This window comes from Salvia hispanica, chromosome 5 (genome assembly GCF_023119035.1).
Source record: "Salvia hispanica cultivar TCC Black 2014 chromosome 5, UniMelb_Shisp_WGS_1.0, whole genome shotgun sequence".
Classification (NCBI taxonomy): Eukaryota; Viridiplantae; Streptophyta; class Magnoliopsida; order Lamiales; family Lamiaceae; genus Salvia; species Salvia hispanica.
Genome location: NC_062969.1, coordinates 5,049,263 through 5,069,446, shown reverse-complemented (window position 1 = coordinate 5,069,446; position 20,184 = coordinate 5,049,263). Strand labels below are relative to the sequence as shown.

The 20,184-nt window shown below is 33.4% G+C and overlaps 2 protein-coding genes and 1 long non-coding RNA gene across 8 annotated transcripts; 1 reads left to right on the top strand and 2 right to left on the bottom strand.

The window, feature by feature from the left end:
• Positions 1–1,211: 1,211 nt before the first annotated feature.
• On the bottom strand, positions 1,212–4,408 carry LOC125187654. 6 transcript variants are annotated; one of them, XR_007170646.1, is made up of 8 exons: positions 4,225–4,406; positions 4,051–4,130; positions 3,900–3,975; positions 3,165–3,325; positions 2,942–3,007; positions 2,468–2,543; positions 1,996–2,038; positions 1,212–1,483 (listed from the first exon to the last, which is right to left on the bottom strand). It is a non-coding gene; the product is annotated as an uncharacterized LOC125187654 (long non-coding RNA). The 6 variants fall into 6 exon arrangements; XR_007170647.1 differs by having other exon boundaries at positions 3,165–3,274; positions 4,225–4,374; XR_007170648.1 differs by lacking the exon at positions 3,900–3,975 and having other exon boundaries at positions 3,150–3,325; positions 4,225–4,408.
• Positions 4,409–5,622: 1,214 nt separating this feature from the next.
• LOC125191082 (ethylene-responsive transcription factor ERF114-like) lies at positions 5,623–6,980 on the top strand. The gene is made up of 2 exons (XM_048088543.1): positions 5,623–5,985; positions 6,231–6,980. The coding sequence occupies exons 1-2, from the start codon at positions 5,745–5,747 to the stop codon at positions 6,830–6,832; spliced, it is 843 nt and encodes a 280-aa protein (XP_047944500.1). The 5' UTR covers positions 5,623–5,744; the 3' UTR covers positions 6,833–6,980.
• Positions 6,981–13,723: 6,743 nt separating this feature from the next.
• On the bottom strand, positions 13,724–16,049 carry LOC125190764 (laccase-1). The gene is made up of 5 exons (XM_048088154.1): positions 15,893–16,049; positions 15,667–15,818; positions 15,201–15,451; positions 14,991–15,119; positions 13,724–14,816 (listed from the first exon to the last, which is right to left on the bottom strand). The coding sequence occupies exons 1-5, from the start codon at positions 15,989–15,991 to the stop codon at positions 13,738–13,740; spliced, it is 1,710 nt and encodes a 569-aa protein (XP_047944111.1). The 5' UTR covers positions 15,992–16,049; the 3' UTR covers positions 13,724–13,737.
• Between the last annotated feature and the right edge of the window lie 4,135 nt (positions 16,050–20,184).

The following is a 20,184-nucleotide window of genomic DNA, read 5'->3' as shown; positions in this document are numbered from 1 at the left end:
AATTTTAAATTAAAGATCATGTTCCTGTGCAAAATCATGACGTAAAACTTGCTAACAGATCAATTCTGGAATGAATAATAGAGATTAATACAACAAATGTAAACAGGAAAATCAAATATGATGAACAATAAATAGGAGCGATTATGGTTCCGGAGGAGAAAATGATGAATGGGTGGTGGATAGGGGAGTGTGTAAAACAGTGTGATTGTTGTGAGCATATTTTTATTTTTGTTTTAATATTCCAATCTTGTACAATAATGTGAGCGGGAAGTCTTGCGATATTATATAATCAATATTTTATTATATTATTACACGGATATACCAAATCAGAAACAGAAAGAATAATAATAGGGAATAAAATAAGATATACACAATTTTTATGGACTATTCAAGGAGATGCTACATTTGAGATATTATTAATATTTCGTGTATATATTAATGCAATATATAGGAGGTGAAAAAATATTATTAATTTTTCAAGGAGATGCTCTAACAAGTGTCGTATGATTATACTTTATTGACGGAACATATGAGATATTATTAATATTATGTGTATATATTAATATGCAATAAATAGGAGGTGAAAAAGTATTGTTAATTTTTATAATTAAGATTATAAATTTTTTCATAAAAGTAGTATGCTGTAGTAGTATTTCTTAAATAACTCCATTAGTTTGTTGTTTAACTGAATGTGAGCCTTATATATTTAATTTGTCAAAGAATTTGGACATACCACCTCATATTGTCATCAACTCATCGTGGTATGGATTATCTATTGGATTTTTTAATAGTATGATACATGAGGTTGTTGAGATGATTAGGAATTAATTTATCTTTGGAATTAATTAATTAAAAAATAATTGTTTAAGTACTAATTAATTGCTATTTTAATTAAGAGATGCATGGTCGCATGATCTCAGTAAACTTTTATTACACTTTTTACATTCAAAATTAACGAGCAATTCTGATAAGTCAGTAAACCATGTTCAACTGTTCAAGACTGATAATCTATTCAAGAACTTGCAAACTTTTTATATCATGATGTCATCAGTATAATTTGTACACACTTGATTCAAGGCCGAGAATTTATTCGAGATTCGAGCTCTACAATCTTCGATCCTATATAATTAAACATAAATATAACCTATACACAAAATCATATTTCTAACTAGACCATTAAAGCAAAAACCAATAAATAATGGCCAACAAAATGAGAAACATGATAGATAAAACCTCAAAAGTATTAGTCAATATACAACTAACGTACGAAAGCAAAAAGAAACATAAAGTATCGAGTTTTGAACTTAGTTCGTGAGACATCAATTCTATGCAGATACATCATCATCACAATCTGGAGCGCGACTTGATTATTGGGGCTGCTTGGATAGAATCATGATAGAACCTCACAAGTATTAGTCATAAACTGCTTCATCATCTCTTCCATCTCCCGTTTTTTCCCGCGCCTTTGCTCGAATAATTCTTGCTGCAAAAAGGGTGAAGAATTAGTCCTAAATGACTAAATCTAGTGTTCATTTTGCCTTCCTTTCTCTAACACAAGTAAGAATTAACAACAGTACATGTTTTACCTTCCTTTTTTCACTCTTAAATGACTAATTCTAGTGCTCATTTCATGAGCAGATTCTGCTTTGTGTCCCAATGGGAAGATAGGAGGGAGAAGAGCTACATTAATAACAAAAAGACTTATCACTTAAAACATCAAGCCTTATAATTGCATATAGCTACAGTAATAGCTTTTACTCAGTCCCTGGTTCTAGCATGTTGCCAAAAACTTGTAATTTTACGGTTAGTTTGAAATCTACCTATGGGATGCTCTCTCTGGTTATGTAATATAACAGATAATGACCAAAAACTTGTGATTTTAAGTAACCAGACAGAAATCTTAGTATATGAGGTAAAACAAATTGCAGAATATTGATTATTTAAAACATCAAAACTTATAATTTGCATATAACTACAGTCATAGCATTAACTTACAGTCTCTGATTCTAGCATTTATCCAAAAAGGTTGAAAGAATATCTGCCAACATAATTGCAAAGTAATGATTAGCAGGAAAATAACTCGATAGTACAAATACAGAAATAGTTTATTTATAAAAACATGAAACTAGAAACATTAAAAAAAAAAAAAAAAAAAAAAAAAAAAAAAAAAAAAAAAAAAAAAAAAAAAAAAAAAAACTTGTTTCTCTCAAAACATCTACTATTATTTTATTTGCAGACTAGATGTGTACAAACAATTAGAGACACATTCCTAATTGCGTCAAAGATAACTAATTGCAATTAACATTATTAAACCACTTCTTCACAACAGGTCGGTGGAGCCAGCAAAGCTCCACCCCAAAGCTAGCCACCAATTTCTAACACCCTAAGGCATGCTCTTAAATAATGAAATCATGGCACAATTGGGCCATGTTCCAAAATAACTAAAATAAAAATAAAAGAGATTCACCTTTAGAGTTTATATCTTCACTTCAACTTTAAGCTCTAAATCTCTTAACTTTGCTCCTCAAATAAGTGTGACAACCCTGTATTGAAATTAATATACTTATATTATCTTATGTAACATAAGCTGCTTTAATAGATCATGAGTACTTGCATGGTATTCCACTAAAGTGATAGTATGTATGAACTATTGTTTTTCTTATCAGTTATATCACCAAAGAAGATGCATCTGACAGTGCATATAAAAAAATTAATGGGCAGAAGGCTATGCAAGAGCCAACAGTGGGCAGGTTGTGCTGGTAATTTCCACAGATAACCAAGGAGATGTGAAATTAATGTTACAAGTAGTTTAAAAATTAGTACTCCACTTGCTCATAATTTAGTTTACATCGCTCACAACCAAAAAAAAAAGGGAAACGGTTCAATATCAAGAATATTTAGCTCTGCCTCTGCCTGATTGGGCAAACCAAATATTACTAACCTTTCCTCCACCAGCAAGAAGTTCGAGAATAATTTATTGTACCCTCTCCTACTCCTCGTCTCCAAACTAATTAGGAAGAAATGAAAAGATGGTGATTCTTAGACAGTGAAATAAGGGGGAAATTCAATTAAAACTAAATAGAGGGATAAGTATGAAAAAAGCAACGACAATTCGTATATACATCTATGAACAGAATTCCAATTCTGACCTTTCATATACTGACCGTATAGTTTCTACCACGGATCTATTGAGGACAAGATCAACTTCTTTATCACTACTGGCCCGAGACTCAGCAAAATCAACCAACCCGTCCCTTGGGCCATTGAGAATAGCCTTCATCCAGATAACAGAGTTTAGGGTCAGACTATAACGCAAGCACTTTTTCTGAGAAAAAAGAAGATTGCAAAAAAAACAGTTAAATGATTTCACATCTCACAGAAGAAACCATAAAGACTCCTTGCATGTAAGCAGACTCCCTAAACAGCTAGAATTTACCCCAAACTCATTTCAACATATATCAGAAGCAACAGATAAACAATCTTTAGCACAAATTACACACATCACAGCTTACTCAAGCAAGCCCCAAATAATAAAAATGTGACTGCGGCCGTTTACAGAATAATCTGAGCTAAAGTAATCGACTAGTAGTCCGTGTGCGGATAATTTTCTTGCAACTTACTCCAACTCTCCAAGTAATTCATGAAATGGAACATCAAGTACAGAAAAAAAATTTAATCCATATCTTGGCACTTAATTCTGTTCCTTGTGTGCATAAGTTAACATCTTACATTTCCTATGTGTTACAGTCCATAATTTGTAACTCTTAACATATCTAGAAATGAATATGGCCAGCAGTAGAAGTCATTGCATATATATCTTTGTAATATGTCAGAGGTAATAAACTACCAAACTTTAAATTTTCAGATAATTGGCATGAGTATGGAATATGGATGCATACTCAGTAATCTCATAGGTCTGAAAACCTGATCCTTGAGCTAAAGGAAAGAGAGAAAACTGGAGCTAAAGAAAGAGTCCTTAAAGAAGCAAAGACTACATCAGATCATCGTTAACACTTGTAATGTGATAAATGCATTAAGCTCAGCACATACCTTATCGTGATTCAAAGCTAACACGGATTCTGCAGGATGCTCTTGTTAGTTCTTCATCTAGCTTGGTCTTATTGGTAGTGCTGTAAGTTATCAGACAAATAAACAACAAATCAAGCCAAACTCATTCAAGAACTACTAAAATCAGATGAAGTAAAACAGAGATAATAACCACACCTGAGAACTTGAAAAACCAATCTGAAGTGAAGCACACAAATATTGACTCACTCCATATCAGACAAACTAAAGTGCAAATGAAAATGAATCAAATCACAGTTTCCTCCAGCTCAATTCATTATACATGTTCTCTAATAATCTAAAATTAAATATTGATGCACTTCAAGTAAACTGATTAAATGATTTTAATAGCAGCATTTGAGCCTGATAGATCCAAGTGGAAATGGTGGAAATGAAAGTTTTGAAGCAGGCGCATCTACAAATCGTGGTGCAATAACTTAAAGTTTTTGTAAAAGTTGTTGAAGATGGAAATACCAACTCCATAATCAAGGAGTGAAAAATACGATAGAGAGAAAATGAGAATTCTGATTCCAGATCTCAAAATACGAAACATACTAACATATCTCTCCTAATTAACTACAAAAAAGAGGGATAAAGCAAAATTGTATTTAGTTATGAATTCTCTACGTTTTGAAGAATTATAATAAATTATCATGCAATTAATATATAATTATACTATATGTTCGTATTAATGAATTGAGTATTGATTATAGGTATGTGTTTCATGTGTCCATGTGTGATGTGTCATGTGTGACACTAATAGTAAAAGTTACATTAAGTGTCGTGATTCGGCCCAGCATTTAAATGAACTTTTCTCCTTGCAAATTGAAAGGTAAGTTAATTAGCCAACCAAAAGTTTATATCTAAGTTTTTTTTCTACACAATCACACGTGCACCGTGTCTGCTAATTATATATTCAAACTACTTCTATACATGCGTTAATCACATTGGAGAAAATATATGTATTTCAATGTATAACTAGGTGTTCGGCTGAAAAAAAAAAATTTGTTGAATTAGTCGACTTAATTTATTTATATAATACCAAAAGTTACGTGACTAATTTTAAAGGAAATTTTTTGACACTATTAGAAAAAAATGTATTTGTAAACATTATTTAATTATTTTTTATAAATATATTGATTCATATTTACTTTATAATGTATTCGCATAATGCAAATGATTATAGAATACCCAAAAAGGCAAAATATGCATTCATTATAAGGTTGAGATGTTACATTAATGTTTCTTTTATTTTCCTTTATATTTTCCTTTATATTTTCCTTTATATTTTTATTTTATTAAAACAATGTTATTTTTAACATTACCAAAAAATATCAATTAGTTCACAAATAAGGAAAATTGTAACTTCATAATTTAATATTACAATTTAAAAAATTGTGAGACTGACCATAAATTAATTTAACTTTATACGAACTTAAATGACGAGTATTCTCTATTTCTCAAATAAATATACTTGAGGAGAGCGTTTTACATTGTTAGACTAATGATAAAGGCGGTGACAGATTATATTATAGTTACACACATATTCAAACGAAAATCCTAGAAAAAATAGTCGTGATAAAAAATCATGTTCAGACGACTTTGGAGGTAAAGCTCAGCCTTGTCTTTAATTTCCATCTATATATAACAGTTGAGCAGCATAGCTGAAGCCAGAAACGATGCATGGGAAGAGGCCCCTTCCTTCCAATGAATCCGAGGATCAAAACGACGTCGATCCATTTTTCCCTATTTACTCATCCGCCAGATCGCAGCTAGACATGTCCGCCATGGTCACCGCCCTCTCTCAGGTTCTCGGTTACACCGGCGAGAACCCACCGGAGTCCGCCCTCGACACTTCTCCACCACTTCCTCATCATCACTCGTCAACCGAACCCCAAACTCAACGAGTTCAAGAACAAGGTGTGGTGCTATTTTATGTACAAATTAAATATGTATTTAATAGTAATTAGTAGTGTGTGATTGTGTGTTTTTACAAGAGAAGTCTTATGCAATCTCAAAGCATCTAAACAAATACTGCAAAAACCATCAAATTTACTCTTGCGCGGCCTTTAAATTTATATTCATTTACCCATAAATATACTACTGCAAAACCCTCATTTTTTTTCTACATACACTGAATAATTGTTGCACATGAAATGATGAAGGGAGCACTCAAAATCCAAGGAGGAGACACTACAGAGGGGTCCGACAGCGGCCTTGGGGGAAATGGGCGGCGGAGATTCGCGACCCGAAGAAGGCCGCGCGTGTGTGGCTCGGCACATTTGACTCCGCGGAGGCTGCAGCCCTGGCCTACGACGAGGCCGCGCTAAGGTTCAAAGGAAACAAGGCCAAGCTCAACTTCCCCGAGAGGGTTCAAGGCCGGACTGAATTCGGCTACCTAACAACTAGCCGCGGCACCATGCCTACTCAAACTCAAACTCAAACTCAAACCCGAGCTCCTCCGAGCCAAGAGAACTACCTCAACGTTCATCACTATGAAGAACTTTTTCGCAGCGGCCATGTCAATAGCAGCTATGGCTATGGGAACTCATCATCATCATCTTCCTCACAAGGGGTTTATGGAGGAGGGCTGCCTTTTGTTTCGATGCCGATGGCGGCTTCTTCGTCTTCGCTTGCGCCTGGTCAGGAAGATGGGCAGAGAGAGCAAGATTGTGTGGGGTTTCAGTCGCACTTTGGGTCTAACTCGGGCTCTGCTGAAAGCTGGGAGGAATATGAAAGCAAGAGTACAAGGAGTTATTTCTTTTGAGGGAATTAATGTGTGTCGAATTTTGATTTCTCATATGTAAAAGATATCGAAAGTTTATAATGAATGAATTGTTGGGCTGCAAACAACATCCCACACACAAGAATTGTAAGGACTACGTACCTAATCAACTCCGAAGTTTTTTTTGAAAGTGTTTCAAGAACAAAACGTGACGACTAATGTGAGTTCGGGTGTGCATCGATGAATGTTCTCAGTGTATCCGAGTTTGTTATAGGGTATTTCACAAGATATCTCTTAGCTATTCCTTTTTTGTGTTTTTATTTTATGTTTTTGGTTTTTGGGGATATCTTGTAATATCATAACATGTCCGTTATATGTAACACGTAGAATTTCAGTTTGCGTATGCATTAATATTTAAACCAAAGGTGTGTTTTAACTTTTAACTACTATGCCTCGTGCTTTTAGTGTCAAATTTTTACATTAATAATGGCTTAGGATCGATTTAAAGGCTGACTCATGTATAGGTTCAGTGTTCAGGCACATGAGACCCGTTTGGAGACCACCTTTAATTAAAAAAAGTCTCAAAGATATGGATTACTAGTATATATTTATATTAATTAAATCATTTACTGATGTACCATGTAACCATGAAAAGTTATAAGGTTTAGTTATGATATGTAGAGCTACGCATATAGAGCAGTTAGAAGCCTATGTATCGTAGGCTGAATTTAGCTAGATCTAGTTAGTAACCATAATATCCCATGCATGTTGGCCCTAGATACATGGAGTATATATTATCAAGCGATATATAACTTGAACGAGGGTTTCAAGTGACAAATTTCTACTATCTCTGTCCCACAATAGGAGTCCACATTTGACTCCGCACATGTTTTAAGAAATGTAAAGAAAAGTAAGTTGAAAAAGTTAGAGTCTCACTTTTATTTATTAGTTTCATAATGAATGTGAGTTGAATGAGTTAGTGGAATGTGTGACCTACTTACTATTTATATAAAAGTAAAAGTGGACTCTTATTGTAGGATAGACTAAAAATGACGAAAATTATTTAATCAAATTTTAGTCAAGATAAGCGAGCTGACGCTTCTTTTTTTGCACTCGCTTTGAAAAAATAATATAAAATAAATTAGAGAAAAAATAAAGTAAGAGAGAGAATAATGTAGATAAAAGTCTTCTCTAAGCTATTATCTCTCTTACTTTAACTATTTTATACTATTATTTTTCCAAAAACGAATGCGAAAAAGAAGCGACTCGCTTATCTTGAGACGGATGAAATATTTATTTTATGTTGTACAAATGCCCATGAAAATGGTGAGCAACAAGGAGAAGAATAGACACAGTTCAAAATAAAAAACAACAAAATCAACATATTGATAAAATCAAACATTGTATCCAAAACAAAACACTGTAGATGAAAAATATAAAAAAGCATAAGCAAATGAATAACACACACATGCATGATTTGTTGTTATCTGCATCCACCAACTTCGATAGATCATAGGAGCTTGATTGTAAAATCTTTTAGATAAATGAAGGGCCCCAACATTTTTTAAAGAGAATACATCACTTATAGAAAACAAGTCACAATATATGCAAAGTCTCATATCTCAATCAACAAGCATTACTTCAGCAACTTATTTTTAAAATAATATCGTATAAAACATTTATGCTGGAGCGTATAGGTTTTAAAAAATATTACTTAATTAATAAAATCACTGATCTGAATGGCTAATCTTATGTGATTTTCCATGCGTGGGTGGGTCAAACGTTGGAATTTTACTAGCAAATTAATTAACAAGTTGAATCTATATGCTTGAATCCATAGTAGTATATAAATATTGTTTAACAATCTTGACCATGAGATGACATCATGTCACACTAATTTATAATACTATGTTCTAGATAAAGATCTTATTTGATAAAAGAAAAGATATTAAAAGCTTAAAATGAGGTTCTTTTTGAAAAGCAAGGATAGCACACGTACGTACCAACTATCTTTTGAAATAAGATCTTAATTAGTTGTAGAATTACAGCCAATTGCGCTCTTAAGAATAGTTAAGCTAAAGCGGGCTAAAGTTCATAGGTAAATTAATGAAAAAAGAATAACATTAATGAGAATAAATTGAAGTCATGGCTTGTTGATAATTATAAGTCTACTTAATCCACCCATTAAACTGACTAAAAAATTGTTTAAACGAATATCGTAAGTATGTGGGCCACCGTATTTCGACGAAAGTAAATCAATTAGTGGTAATTAGAAATTAAATTAATTACAGCGATGAAATACACGAAACCATTGACATACCTTTTTTCTAAATCATTTGAACATTTTATTTGTGAAATTGATATGCAACCACATAGTATTAATTTCGTGAAACTACTTATCAATATCTGCATGAATATCAATATATAATTAAAATTCTATAACTAATATATATATACATATATACAAGCGTCATTACATATAATATGGAAAAAAATGGAAACGCATACATATTTATGTATACCAATACCAATATATTACTACATTGAGTTTTTATTAAATTGATAAAATAAAAGATATAGAGACAAAATATATTGAAGTATTATTGTTAGTGGAAATCTAAAATGGAATAACATGATTGTTTTTTCTAGACCAGGTGTATTTAACTACGTCGTTCATTGTGTTTTAAGGTCTCTTTTCCATTTCTATGTATTAATTGAGTTAAAAATGTTGTACTATTAAGTTAACTTCCTCTTATTTGTCCAAGATACATTTCTTGATATATAAATGTATTTAAATTTACGTACTTTTAGAAATTTGAAACTAAGTATAAATGTACTGGAGTAATTTATAATTTATACTTTATGTTGTCCTCGGACTTTATTCGATCTATATGCATGTTTTGAGTTTTGATAAATACGAATGAATGGCTTGTAACATTCTAAATGAAATTAAAGCATTTAAAGTAAATAAGGAGAATGTATGCATATAAATTTAAAATTTGTATTTAAAATTAAATTACATAACTAAACAACCAATGGAAAAATTCAAACCAGCTTAATTCGGTCAGATAATTTTTTTTGTGTTAATTAATTAATACAGAAAAGCATTATTCGTTTGTTAAACGCGTCATTGACCCTTTCATACGCCAAAAGATAGAATCTAATTCATTTCGGATAGAATTTGGAACCATACATTTAAGAAAAATTTCCGCAAAGTCCCACGAATTAAAATTTATATAAATTTGACTGGTTGTTTAAACAATTAATTGGTTCTCATTTGGGGAATGAGAGATTAATTATTGTATTCCACAAATTTTCTTGTGCCACCATATCTTACTACTACGTATATACGTATATAGTCCCTCCATCCCACAAAGTTTGTCCCAATTTAATTTGACACAGTTTTAAGAAATTGTTTGACTTTGTATTAAATGAAAGTGTGTAGTGGAATAAGAGTCTCACATTAGAGATGTAATTATTAATGTCTATTTTTAGAAAGATTTTAATTGGGACAGACTTTATGGGATAAATGAAAATAGTAAAATGGGACAAAATAAATGCCCTAACTTTATATTTACAATAACTAATAATAGTAGCAACATGAAATCATACTACTAAAAAATAATTATATATCATGTATACGGTGTGGAATAAACCCTGATTGATGATTGCAATTTACTATAAAGTACTCCATAAATGTTTGAAATTGATGAATTAACGAAGAAAGCAGAGCGAAATATTGAAATACTAACTCATATATAATTATATAGGTCCACTGGATCTCAACTCAAGTATCACTTTCGGTAATGGAATGAATTGACACAGAATTTCAGCCTTTCAGGGATCACCTCAAATCCAAGATAGTACAGTAGTATATTATTTGAGTAAAATTAATATCATAAAAATCAAATACTATATTACTATATGATCATTTCACTTGTGAGCTAATACGCCTCTTAAAATGTATTGCTAAAAAATCCTTAATTAGTAGTACTACTACCCAGTAATTAATTTCACTGTAATACAGTAGAATGGTATCTCTACCCCACTCCCCTCCTTTTTACTATTACTTTTAATTACTTGTTTTATTATTCAACTACAATTATTTTGAATTTTGGTTGTTGGTGTTATTATTATGAAACAAAGTAACTATAGTTCAGTAGCCCCACTCTAATTCCTTTTGAAATTAATGTCCGGGAAAATGTGTGCACACGTTATTTAGACTTTCGTAGATGAACAATAACTCACTGCATATTATTCACCTATGTGTATTATATAGCGGACCATTTCATACAGTATTTCATTAAATGCATGTTTCTGGGCAGAAAACTAATTTCATTTTAAAAAGTAAGCGATGTTCTAGATTTCAGTGAATGTTCATATCATATGTAACAAGGGAATAAAATCTTAACCAAAGAAGCTTCCAATTTATTGTAAACTTTTTGTTGGAAAAACATAGATATATTGCTTTTTGGAATGATCTTTTTTAGCTAGATAAGCTGTAAATAAACAATGAACACTTTGATCAGAGCACGTTCCCACCTACTTTATAAGTTATAACATCTAAATAAGTAACACGATATATATACTTTTATGTTTCCAATCGAAGCAAAGTATATTTATGCATGTCCTGTATTTCTAAAAAAAGAAAAGGGAATTGAAGGAGAAAAATAAAATAAAATAAAATAAAAGAGCATGGGCAGAGAGGGAGACTTGCCTGGGAAGCCAATTAAGATACTCTTTCGGCAGTTTCAAAGTTTGAAAAAAAAGAGAGAGAGGTTATGAAAAAGTCTAAAGGTGAGTTGATATCGGTATCATATCCACTGATTTATAGAAGAAAAAATGGTTGCTGCAGCGAAAGGGAAAGAGCTGCCTTTTGCTTTGTTTTCTGCAGATTAGTAACTCGTAATATAGCAAATGTGAAAATCAAGAAATGGAAAAAGGTCACCGAATTCGGCCCGCCCTTCTTTATTTCTAAATTTGCTGCCTGCGTTTTCGTGTTTTTTGTTGACCCATCAGTTTACAGCATCATCATATATGGTTATTGTCGTCCTCCAGTTTCACTATTTTTCTTCACGCTGCCTACAACGTGCGTAGCATACTAGAAACATGTATTTCTGTATATAACTCTTCAGACTTTGACTATTGACTTACTCAATCAACATAACTATAAAATACTACTAAAAATTTGACATATAATTGTCACAATTGTATTGGGTAAGAAGATTATTTTTCTGAAATTATTATACCCAACTAATAAGCCGGGGCTTTGAATCACTATGACCACATTATCGGTCATTTCTTAAAAACAGTCAAAGTACATGAGTCGTTGCTATTTGCATATTGATGGCCAATAACTATCAAAATATAATCATCTTAATATTTACTCTCTCTGTCGGCGAATATGAGTCTCATTTTTTTCATTTTAGTCCGACCGTGAATAGGAGTTTCGATTTATTTTTACCATAAATGATAATAAGGGTCTCACATTCCACTAATCCATTTCACCCACATTTCATTTTAAATTAATACTCTTAAATGAGATCCATATTCCACTAACTTTTTTCCATCAAATTTTCTTAACACTTCTTAGAATCCATGCGCCAAGAAACGGAAATCCAAATGACGGATTGAGGGAGTACTTCTTCCTTGAGAAACAATAAGAAGTAGAAAAAAAATCTAGACTAATTTTGAAACATTTACCATAATGAATGCTTTGACCTTCATTCAACACGTACATATTTGAATTTCCACCCTAATTTTAAGATATGCCATAGATGCTGAACCAAAAGCGTAAATTCAAGCCCAATGATATGAATCAAACAGGCCCTTTGTTACTCTACTTCAATTTGGATAAAGGCTATATTTTGAGAGAAAACTCGCCAAAAATAAAAAGGTTTGGATAAAGGCTTTTTTTCTTCTTCTTGGACTATAATTCTTTTTGGATCATATCCTTATAATATTAGGCCCACATATCACGATCTAGGACCCAGGGCTATTTATAAAGCCATTTAATTTGTTCTCCTTTTCATATAATTGGCTTAGTGCTATAAAATTGATCTTCACACGAAATCTAGTCTATGTGCTACCAGTGAATTGTTTTTGAAGTAAGCACTACATATGTAGGTTCGAGAAAGTTTTACCTTGTGTGTATGCACCATTTGTAGCTTATGTTCAATTAGTGAAGTTTTTCCTTGTTTATTTATATTTGTGTAATTATTCTTGTTTCACTTTCACCTAGCATAATTTAGACAACTCAATTTGACTAAACTTAGTGCCCTGCAATCAACTTAGCCTCTTTCTTGAATAGTCAGCCCAAATGAACAAATTATTATAAGCCCTAAGCCCTAATCCAATTCATTAAAGTATCATAATTTTTCTCAGCCCAAATATTTAATTCAGGCCCAATAGTCCAATTGTTTGTTTGAGGTGTGTTGCAGACTTCCCGGAGTTAGAGGTGCCAACGGTTCCGGAACCAGCAATTACGGTTCGGAACCGCTGGTTCCGGTTTTGGAAATTGACGAACTGGAACCGAACCGCGAGGGTGTTTCGCGGTTATGGTTCCGGTTCCAAAATTGCTGGTTTGGTTCCGAACCGGCGGTTTTTTTACGGTTTCAAACCGCTGATTTTTTGCGGTTCCGGCTTGGTTTCATGGTTTTCAAGCGATTTTTTGCGATTCCGGTTTGGAACCGCCCGGAACTAGCGGTTCCGGCACGGTTTCGATTCGAAAATTTTTGAACCTGAACCGAACCACGATTCAAAAATTGATGGTTTCGGTTTGTAACCGTAACGGGCGGTTATGATTTCAATTTTAACCGCCGGTTCGGTAAACCTTTTGCAGGTGTGGCTGGAGTATATCTCAATATCAGTTTTCATTACTCAATTGTCTCTCAATATACACTAGCAAAGCTACAAGAAGACATAGAAACAAAAGTAAAAAAAAAAACTCAACACACAGGCAAATCACTCGGAGGAGGAAGCAAACACTGCGTAGGCTCTTTCCCACTCTTGACAATAAATCCCATAGCCAGCCCCCACGACGTGTGCTCCTCAAGATGGCAATGAATGAACCACACTCCCGGATTATCCGCGTTGATCCTGATCGCCGCCCACCCCCCCACCGGCACCCCCACCGTGTTCCTCTCCGGCGGGTCCACCAAATTATACCCCAAAACATCCCTCTCCGCCTCAAAGTTCCCAAACCCCTGCCCCACGATGAAGAAGTTATGCCCGTGCACATGTATCGGGTGGTTCTCCGGATTCAGCAAGTTCGTATCCTGAAACACAATCTCCAGCCTCGTCCCGAACTCCACCTGCAGCACCCTCGTCCCGAACTCCGTGTTCATGTTCTCGGAAACAGAGTCGACGCCCGTGTAGTTGTACTCGTGGGGAGGGCGATCGGGGAAGTTCGTTGTGTATTGGCCGTTGATGTTGAGGTAGTGGGATTGGAGTATGGAGGTGGAGGGGCGGGAGAAGGACTGGTTGTTCATGGAGGCGAAGAATTGTTTGTTTAAGTAGCCTTTGCAGGTTTTGTTTTGGGGGCAGTCTTGGAGGTTTAAGCTGATGGTGGTGATGACTCTTTTATCGATCGTTTTCGGCACGTTGCAGGGGTAGTCTGCGCTGGCGAGGCTGCGTAGGCGGTTGGTGAAGCGGGTGGCAAAGAGAGTGTCTTCCATTGCAGGGAGGTTTGTTGGGATGGTTGGTTGTGGTTTGAGTTTGGGTGTGGTTGTGTATTTAAGGTATCCGATTGTGGTGGAGTTGTTGAAGGGGAAGACGGAGGTGAGGTAAGGCCGGGCTGCCATGACGAAGGCGCCGGTGGATTTGTCGGCTGTGAGGAGGAGGGTGGTTGTTTGGCCCGGGGTGATCATGATGGCGGAGGTTGTGAAGGGCTTGGTGTAGACTGCGTCGATCTCAACCACGGTTAGGGTGTGGTTGGCTACCGCAAAGAAGAGCTCGTCGTTTAGGGCCGCGTTGATGATCCTTAGCATGTAGGTCTTGCCTCGCTCCACATTCTGGATGAATGTGTCTGCAATTAATCATTTTACAATTAGGCCATCAGCAAGTACATTATTATTATTATTATTATTATTATTATTATTATTATTATTATTATTATTATTATTATTATTATTATTATTATTATTATTATTATTATTATTATTATTATTATTATTATTACTATTTTTACTACTAATAGTACCTTTAATGGAACAGGGGTACAAGGGACCAGGCAAGCCATTGATGGTGTAGGCATCGGAGGAATTAGGTCCGCCGCCATACCGACTCATCTCACTTTCTACGGCGTCAACATCCGCGTTCCACCATTCACCTGAGATTATTTGATTCAAATTTAGGAGAATATACATTTGATCGATGAAGATAATTTCGATAAGTTAGGTTAGATTGTTACCGAAGATAATTGGAGGCGCTTCAACGACTGGAGAAGGCGCGAAGGGGAAAGGGTAGGGGAGGCGAGGGTGGATGACGAAGGCGCCATAAACAGAAGCACGTTGCCATGAAAAATGCGCGTGCCACCAGAGGGTTCCCCTCTGACCGGAAACGGTGAAGTTGTATGTGTAAGTTTTTCCTTTGCCTATAGGGCATTGTGTTATGTATGCTGGCCCATCTGCCCAACCTGTTCTTAGCTGCCTCACTCCATGCCTAAATATGCATTCATTCATGCAACATACAAAAAAGAGTTTAGTTATTAGCTCTAAATCCAACAATTATTAGTTAATTTATGTTTTCTAATAATCTACTCCTATAAAATTGGTGTATGATATTATGTTTTTTCAATTTTTAATAATCAGAACTAGTACAAAATTGTTTAAATATCTTAAGGAAAGAAAAGAAAAACACTGTAGAAACTAACTTACCAATGTATGGTAGTATTTGTGGCAACCTTGTTAGTGACTGTAACTTGAACGTTATCGCCTTCATTCACAGCAATAGTCGGCCCCGGATATTTTCCATTCACTGTTAGAACCGGCTTCGTATGGCAAAGCCTCGTTACGCTCTTCCATTCCACCTGTAACGCATCACCATTTCTTATATAGTTTTAATTTGATATACATATGCAGCATGTAGAGCGATCGAGCTTACATTGAAGTTGAAACGCTTTGTAGTAGCGGAAGAGTGGCCTTGCACTGCGAGTATTACAGCTGCAAACACTAGCAACATTTGGTAATATGAGCACTCCATTTTATTCTAAGTGATTGTAGATTGGAGCTGAAGATCAGTTCATCTAATTAAGAAAGTAGATGCATGAGGGCATATATATATTGGGGCTGGATTTATTTTTTTCATAATATAAAGTGGCCTTAATTATTTTGTGTGTTCCAAATCAATGAATATTTGTGGACACGTGAGTATTTATTTCTTTGGATGTATTATGGTCTTGCTAGGATGCTGCTTTAGAGCAAAGCGTCGTTTACTTTTCAAGTTGAAGAGTTGTTGGCTAATAATGTATGTGTAATAAGCCAAGAACGATGCAACTTCTAATTCCTTTTTTCATGTTTCGATAAATTTGCTTTTGTAATTCTGAAAGGGACAGATTTAAAATGATATACTTCTACTTGTGTTATTGGAATATTAGTACTTCATTTAATACGCAAAGCGCGCAGTTGAAATTTGTATTATATATATATTGAGGCTCAATCAATTGCACTATATTTGTTTCCACTCATCACATCATTAGCCAATAGAGAAAACGGCCGTATAACACAGCTTTGGAAGAATTCTAATTATACACACTACTTACAAAATTTGAAATTAAATACTACTATATCAAATTTTATATTTTGTCATTTTTTTATGATTTTAATTTTGAGTTGAGAAATAGAAGTTGGATTCACCTACATGACAAAATTGCCCGATCAACTCATACGACAATGATTAAAAAATGAAATGATATTGATTTTTTAAAAGATAACGTTATTATTATGAGCCGAAAATAATTTGAGTTAAAATAATATTGTTTCCTTCTAAACCGATATCGCTTCCTTTGAACGTTGTAGAGTTTGAGGTAATTAATGTGAATTTTTCCAGGTAATATATATGCTAGTCAAGTCAAGACTCATATCAGCTTTAATTTTGGGAGAATTTTAAATTATAGGAATATTTAAAAACAATAATATGCACAGGTGTCGATTGTGAATATTAGTAGATGAAAAGTTCTGTATTATCTTTGACGGAAAATAGCCAAATACATATATTTTCACTATTTTCTCATTATCAAAACATGGTTTGAGCGATAAATTCATGCTTTTCTCCGGCAACGTGTTAATAAAATTCGAGCACCTTATTTTCACTCCAATTCATGATAAATTTATCATGTTTTATTGATGTGATAATACTTTATCTCACTTCTTTATATTTTTTTATCTTTGTGAACATGTTCTTTCAGATAAAACGTGCAAGATGAAAATCGTAATCATATTAGTAAAAATGTAAAATACGACAAATAATCATGCATATAGTCCCTGCACCATGGTTACCAGAAATTAAATATCCGAATCCCTACAGGAAAAAAGAAATGAGAAACTTTTCAATTTATAATAATACTGAAAGTCTTACTCAAGTACTCAACAAAATATTCGTTTCAAATATATCGATTATGACTTGGCATTTTTATTTAAGTTTACAAGTCAAATGGACTATATGAGGATGTTGGAAGGTTGGTGTGAGTTAATAATTTCAACAAATTGGACTCATTTTTAAGTAACAGTTGTTTCGATACATGACCATTCAAATGTAGAGGATTAGAGCATTTGCAACGGGAGGGGTTGGTGTGATTCAACCGGACGAGCTAGCGAAAGGACGCGTTGTTGGGGGTGTGGCGAGACGGACGCATGGCTTGGACTAATTCAGTGAGCTGCTCGCAAGTGTGCATCTGTGTTTTATGTGTTGTATAATTTCTTTCTATTATTTGGTTTTATAGTGTTATTTTTATTTTATATGGAGTAATTTTTTATTGTATAAAGAAATAAGTGATAAATTAAATTGATTTATGTCACACCGAATGATAAAGTTATTACTGCTGAATTTCTGACAAATGAATACGCCCTCAAATGCAAACAAATCATATGAATGGTTTTAGTATCATTACCTTAAATAAGTGAGTGTACAAGTACTTGAATACAAATATTATGTTCTTAAAGTAGCATCACTCGTAATATACTACTATAATAACTGTAATCAATCACTATATTTGAATTAGAAAACGAACTATCGTCTATAAAGACAAAACTAAAACCAAATATGGCTACTTATTATTTTAGATTAATTAGTTTGTCAATATTCCAATATGTTTGATGTGCCAAGAAAATGATAACTAATCATTTTTCTTTAGGTATATTTTTATTCTTTCGAGCACGTATATAATTTGGTGCTTTTTCAATTTTCTTGAGTTTGCATCTTTTACAACCTACGTATACTCTTGGAAATAATTCAAATAAAGTGGTTATCATTATCATTTTAATTGCATTATTTTGACTAAATGGTGTGATGACAACTTAAGCACATTGGAAAACTGAATTGCCAATCAAGTGGAAGAAACATTACAAAGAAAAATATCACCTACATAGTTATAGCGACTTCCACAAATGAAATAAAATTCGTAGCATTTGTTTGGTTTGATTGGGAAGCCTTGACGATCGAGTTCGCAATGGGTAACTTTATTCGTACTCTTATTATTCAATTGCAACATATATATACTTTATCAGTCATGCCTTGATTATTGGTCATATTTCCATCCATAATGAAAAAAAAATTCTAATACTACTATCTTTACCAAAATTAGATATTGTCCTCTTTGCACTCGAATTATGGAATATTTGTAGGATTATTATTCTATCAAAAGAATAATTTTAGTTATAAAATTTCAATTCTTCCTATATTATCATCAATGAATAAAAACATAAAATTAAATAATTCAAATAGTTTGATCATACTTTATCCTGTCAATGTTGTCACTCGGTATCATTGGGTTAAATACTATACTAGTCAAAAAAGAGAAGTTGAATACAACAATTGAGTCGGCAAATTGGAAAAAGAAATTGGTCTGTTATCATCAAAATAAGGTTATACTAGTATATTCTACTGTACTACTTTATCATAGTACGTTTGTATGGATCATAAGAAACCAACAAGTGCAAGTAGGAGAGAGAGTGTGTGTGTAAATGTTACATTCATGATTTTCAACTACGTCGCTCTTTTCAAAATGGCCGTCTACAATTACAAGAAAATAAAACCCTTATTTAAAAGTTAATTTGTCTAGTTATTGAGATGGATGTAATGGAATGAAATAACATTTCCTGTAATTAGTAATTAGATTTTAGCATATTCATAAAAATGGAATACGGTGAGGCCACCGGGATGAAAAATCAAACTCCGGAGTCATGTACATCTTCATTCCAAACTATTTAAGACGGCACAAAATTTGGTGAATTAATGTTGAAATGTTAAATACAAAGAGAATACGATAGAAAATATAATGTTGGAGAAAGTATGTGATAGAATAAATTTTTTTCCAAAAGAATAAATAGTTCATGTGGCTGGGACGACCTGAAATGGAATACGATGTAAATAGGTTGGACAGATAGGATAATAATAATAATAATGTAAGACTAAGAAACATAATAACTGCAAAATAGAGAAGCAGCAAAAGCATGTTGGTAGGCTAGGAAGAACATCATCATCATGCATGCTAGAAGCTTCACCGGCAGTATCACTACAACTCATTTCTTCATTAGCAAGAACTTTGAAGTCAGTTTGACCACAACAGAGATGTGCACACAAAAGCTACATTTACAGAGGTTGTAACTTGTGCATGTCCAAACTGCAAATATCACAACACCAGTTCCGATTCCGACCAACAAACAGGGGCAGGCAAAGATACTCTAAGTCTAACCATTGTAAAACTTCTTACAATAGCTAATCCAGTTTCTCATCAGTATTTTTCAGAAAATATGTCCAACTTAAGTTCACTTCAAAACAACCAACTTCGATACAAGTACAATACTTAACTTTTGAGATAATCTAAAGTGATTCGTGCAAATGAATCAATGTGTATGCAAATCCAATATCGATACTACCATGAATTTGTGTGCGATATAGCAGTTGATTAAAAGTCTAACCATTATTTAGCTAAAGTTAAAACTAGATTAAGAGTAAAGGCAAAACTAGTTTTGAACACATGGTCATTTTATGATTTTGGTTCTAAACTTTATCTTTTGTATTATTTAGTCCTGCACATTTCAAATCGGATCACAATTGGTCCTCCGTTAATAGTTCCATTAATTTTTTAACAGTCAACACGTGTTTAACCTAATTTTAACTAAATTAGACTTTTAATACACTAATTAATTCCCTAATTATTTTTATTAAAATAATTG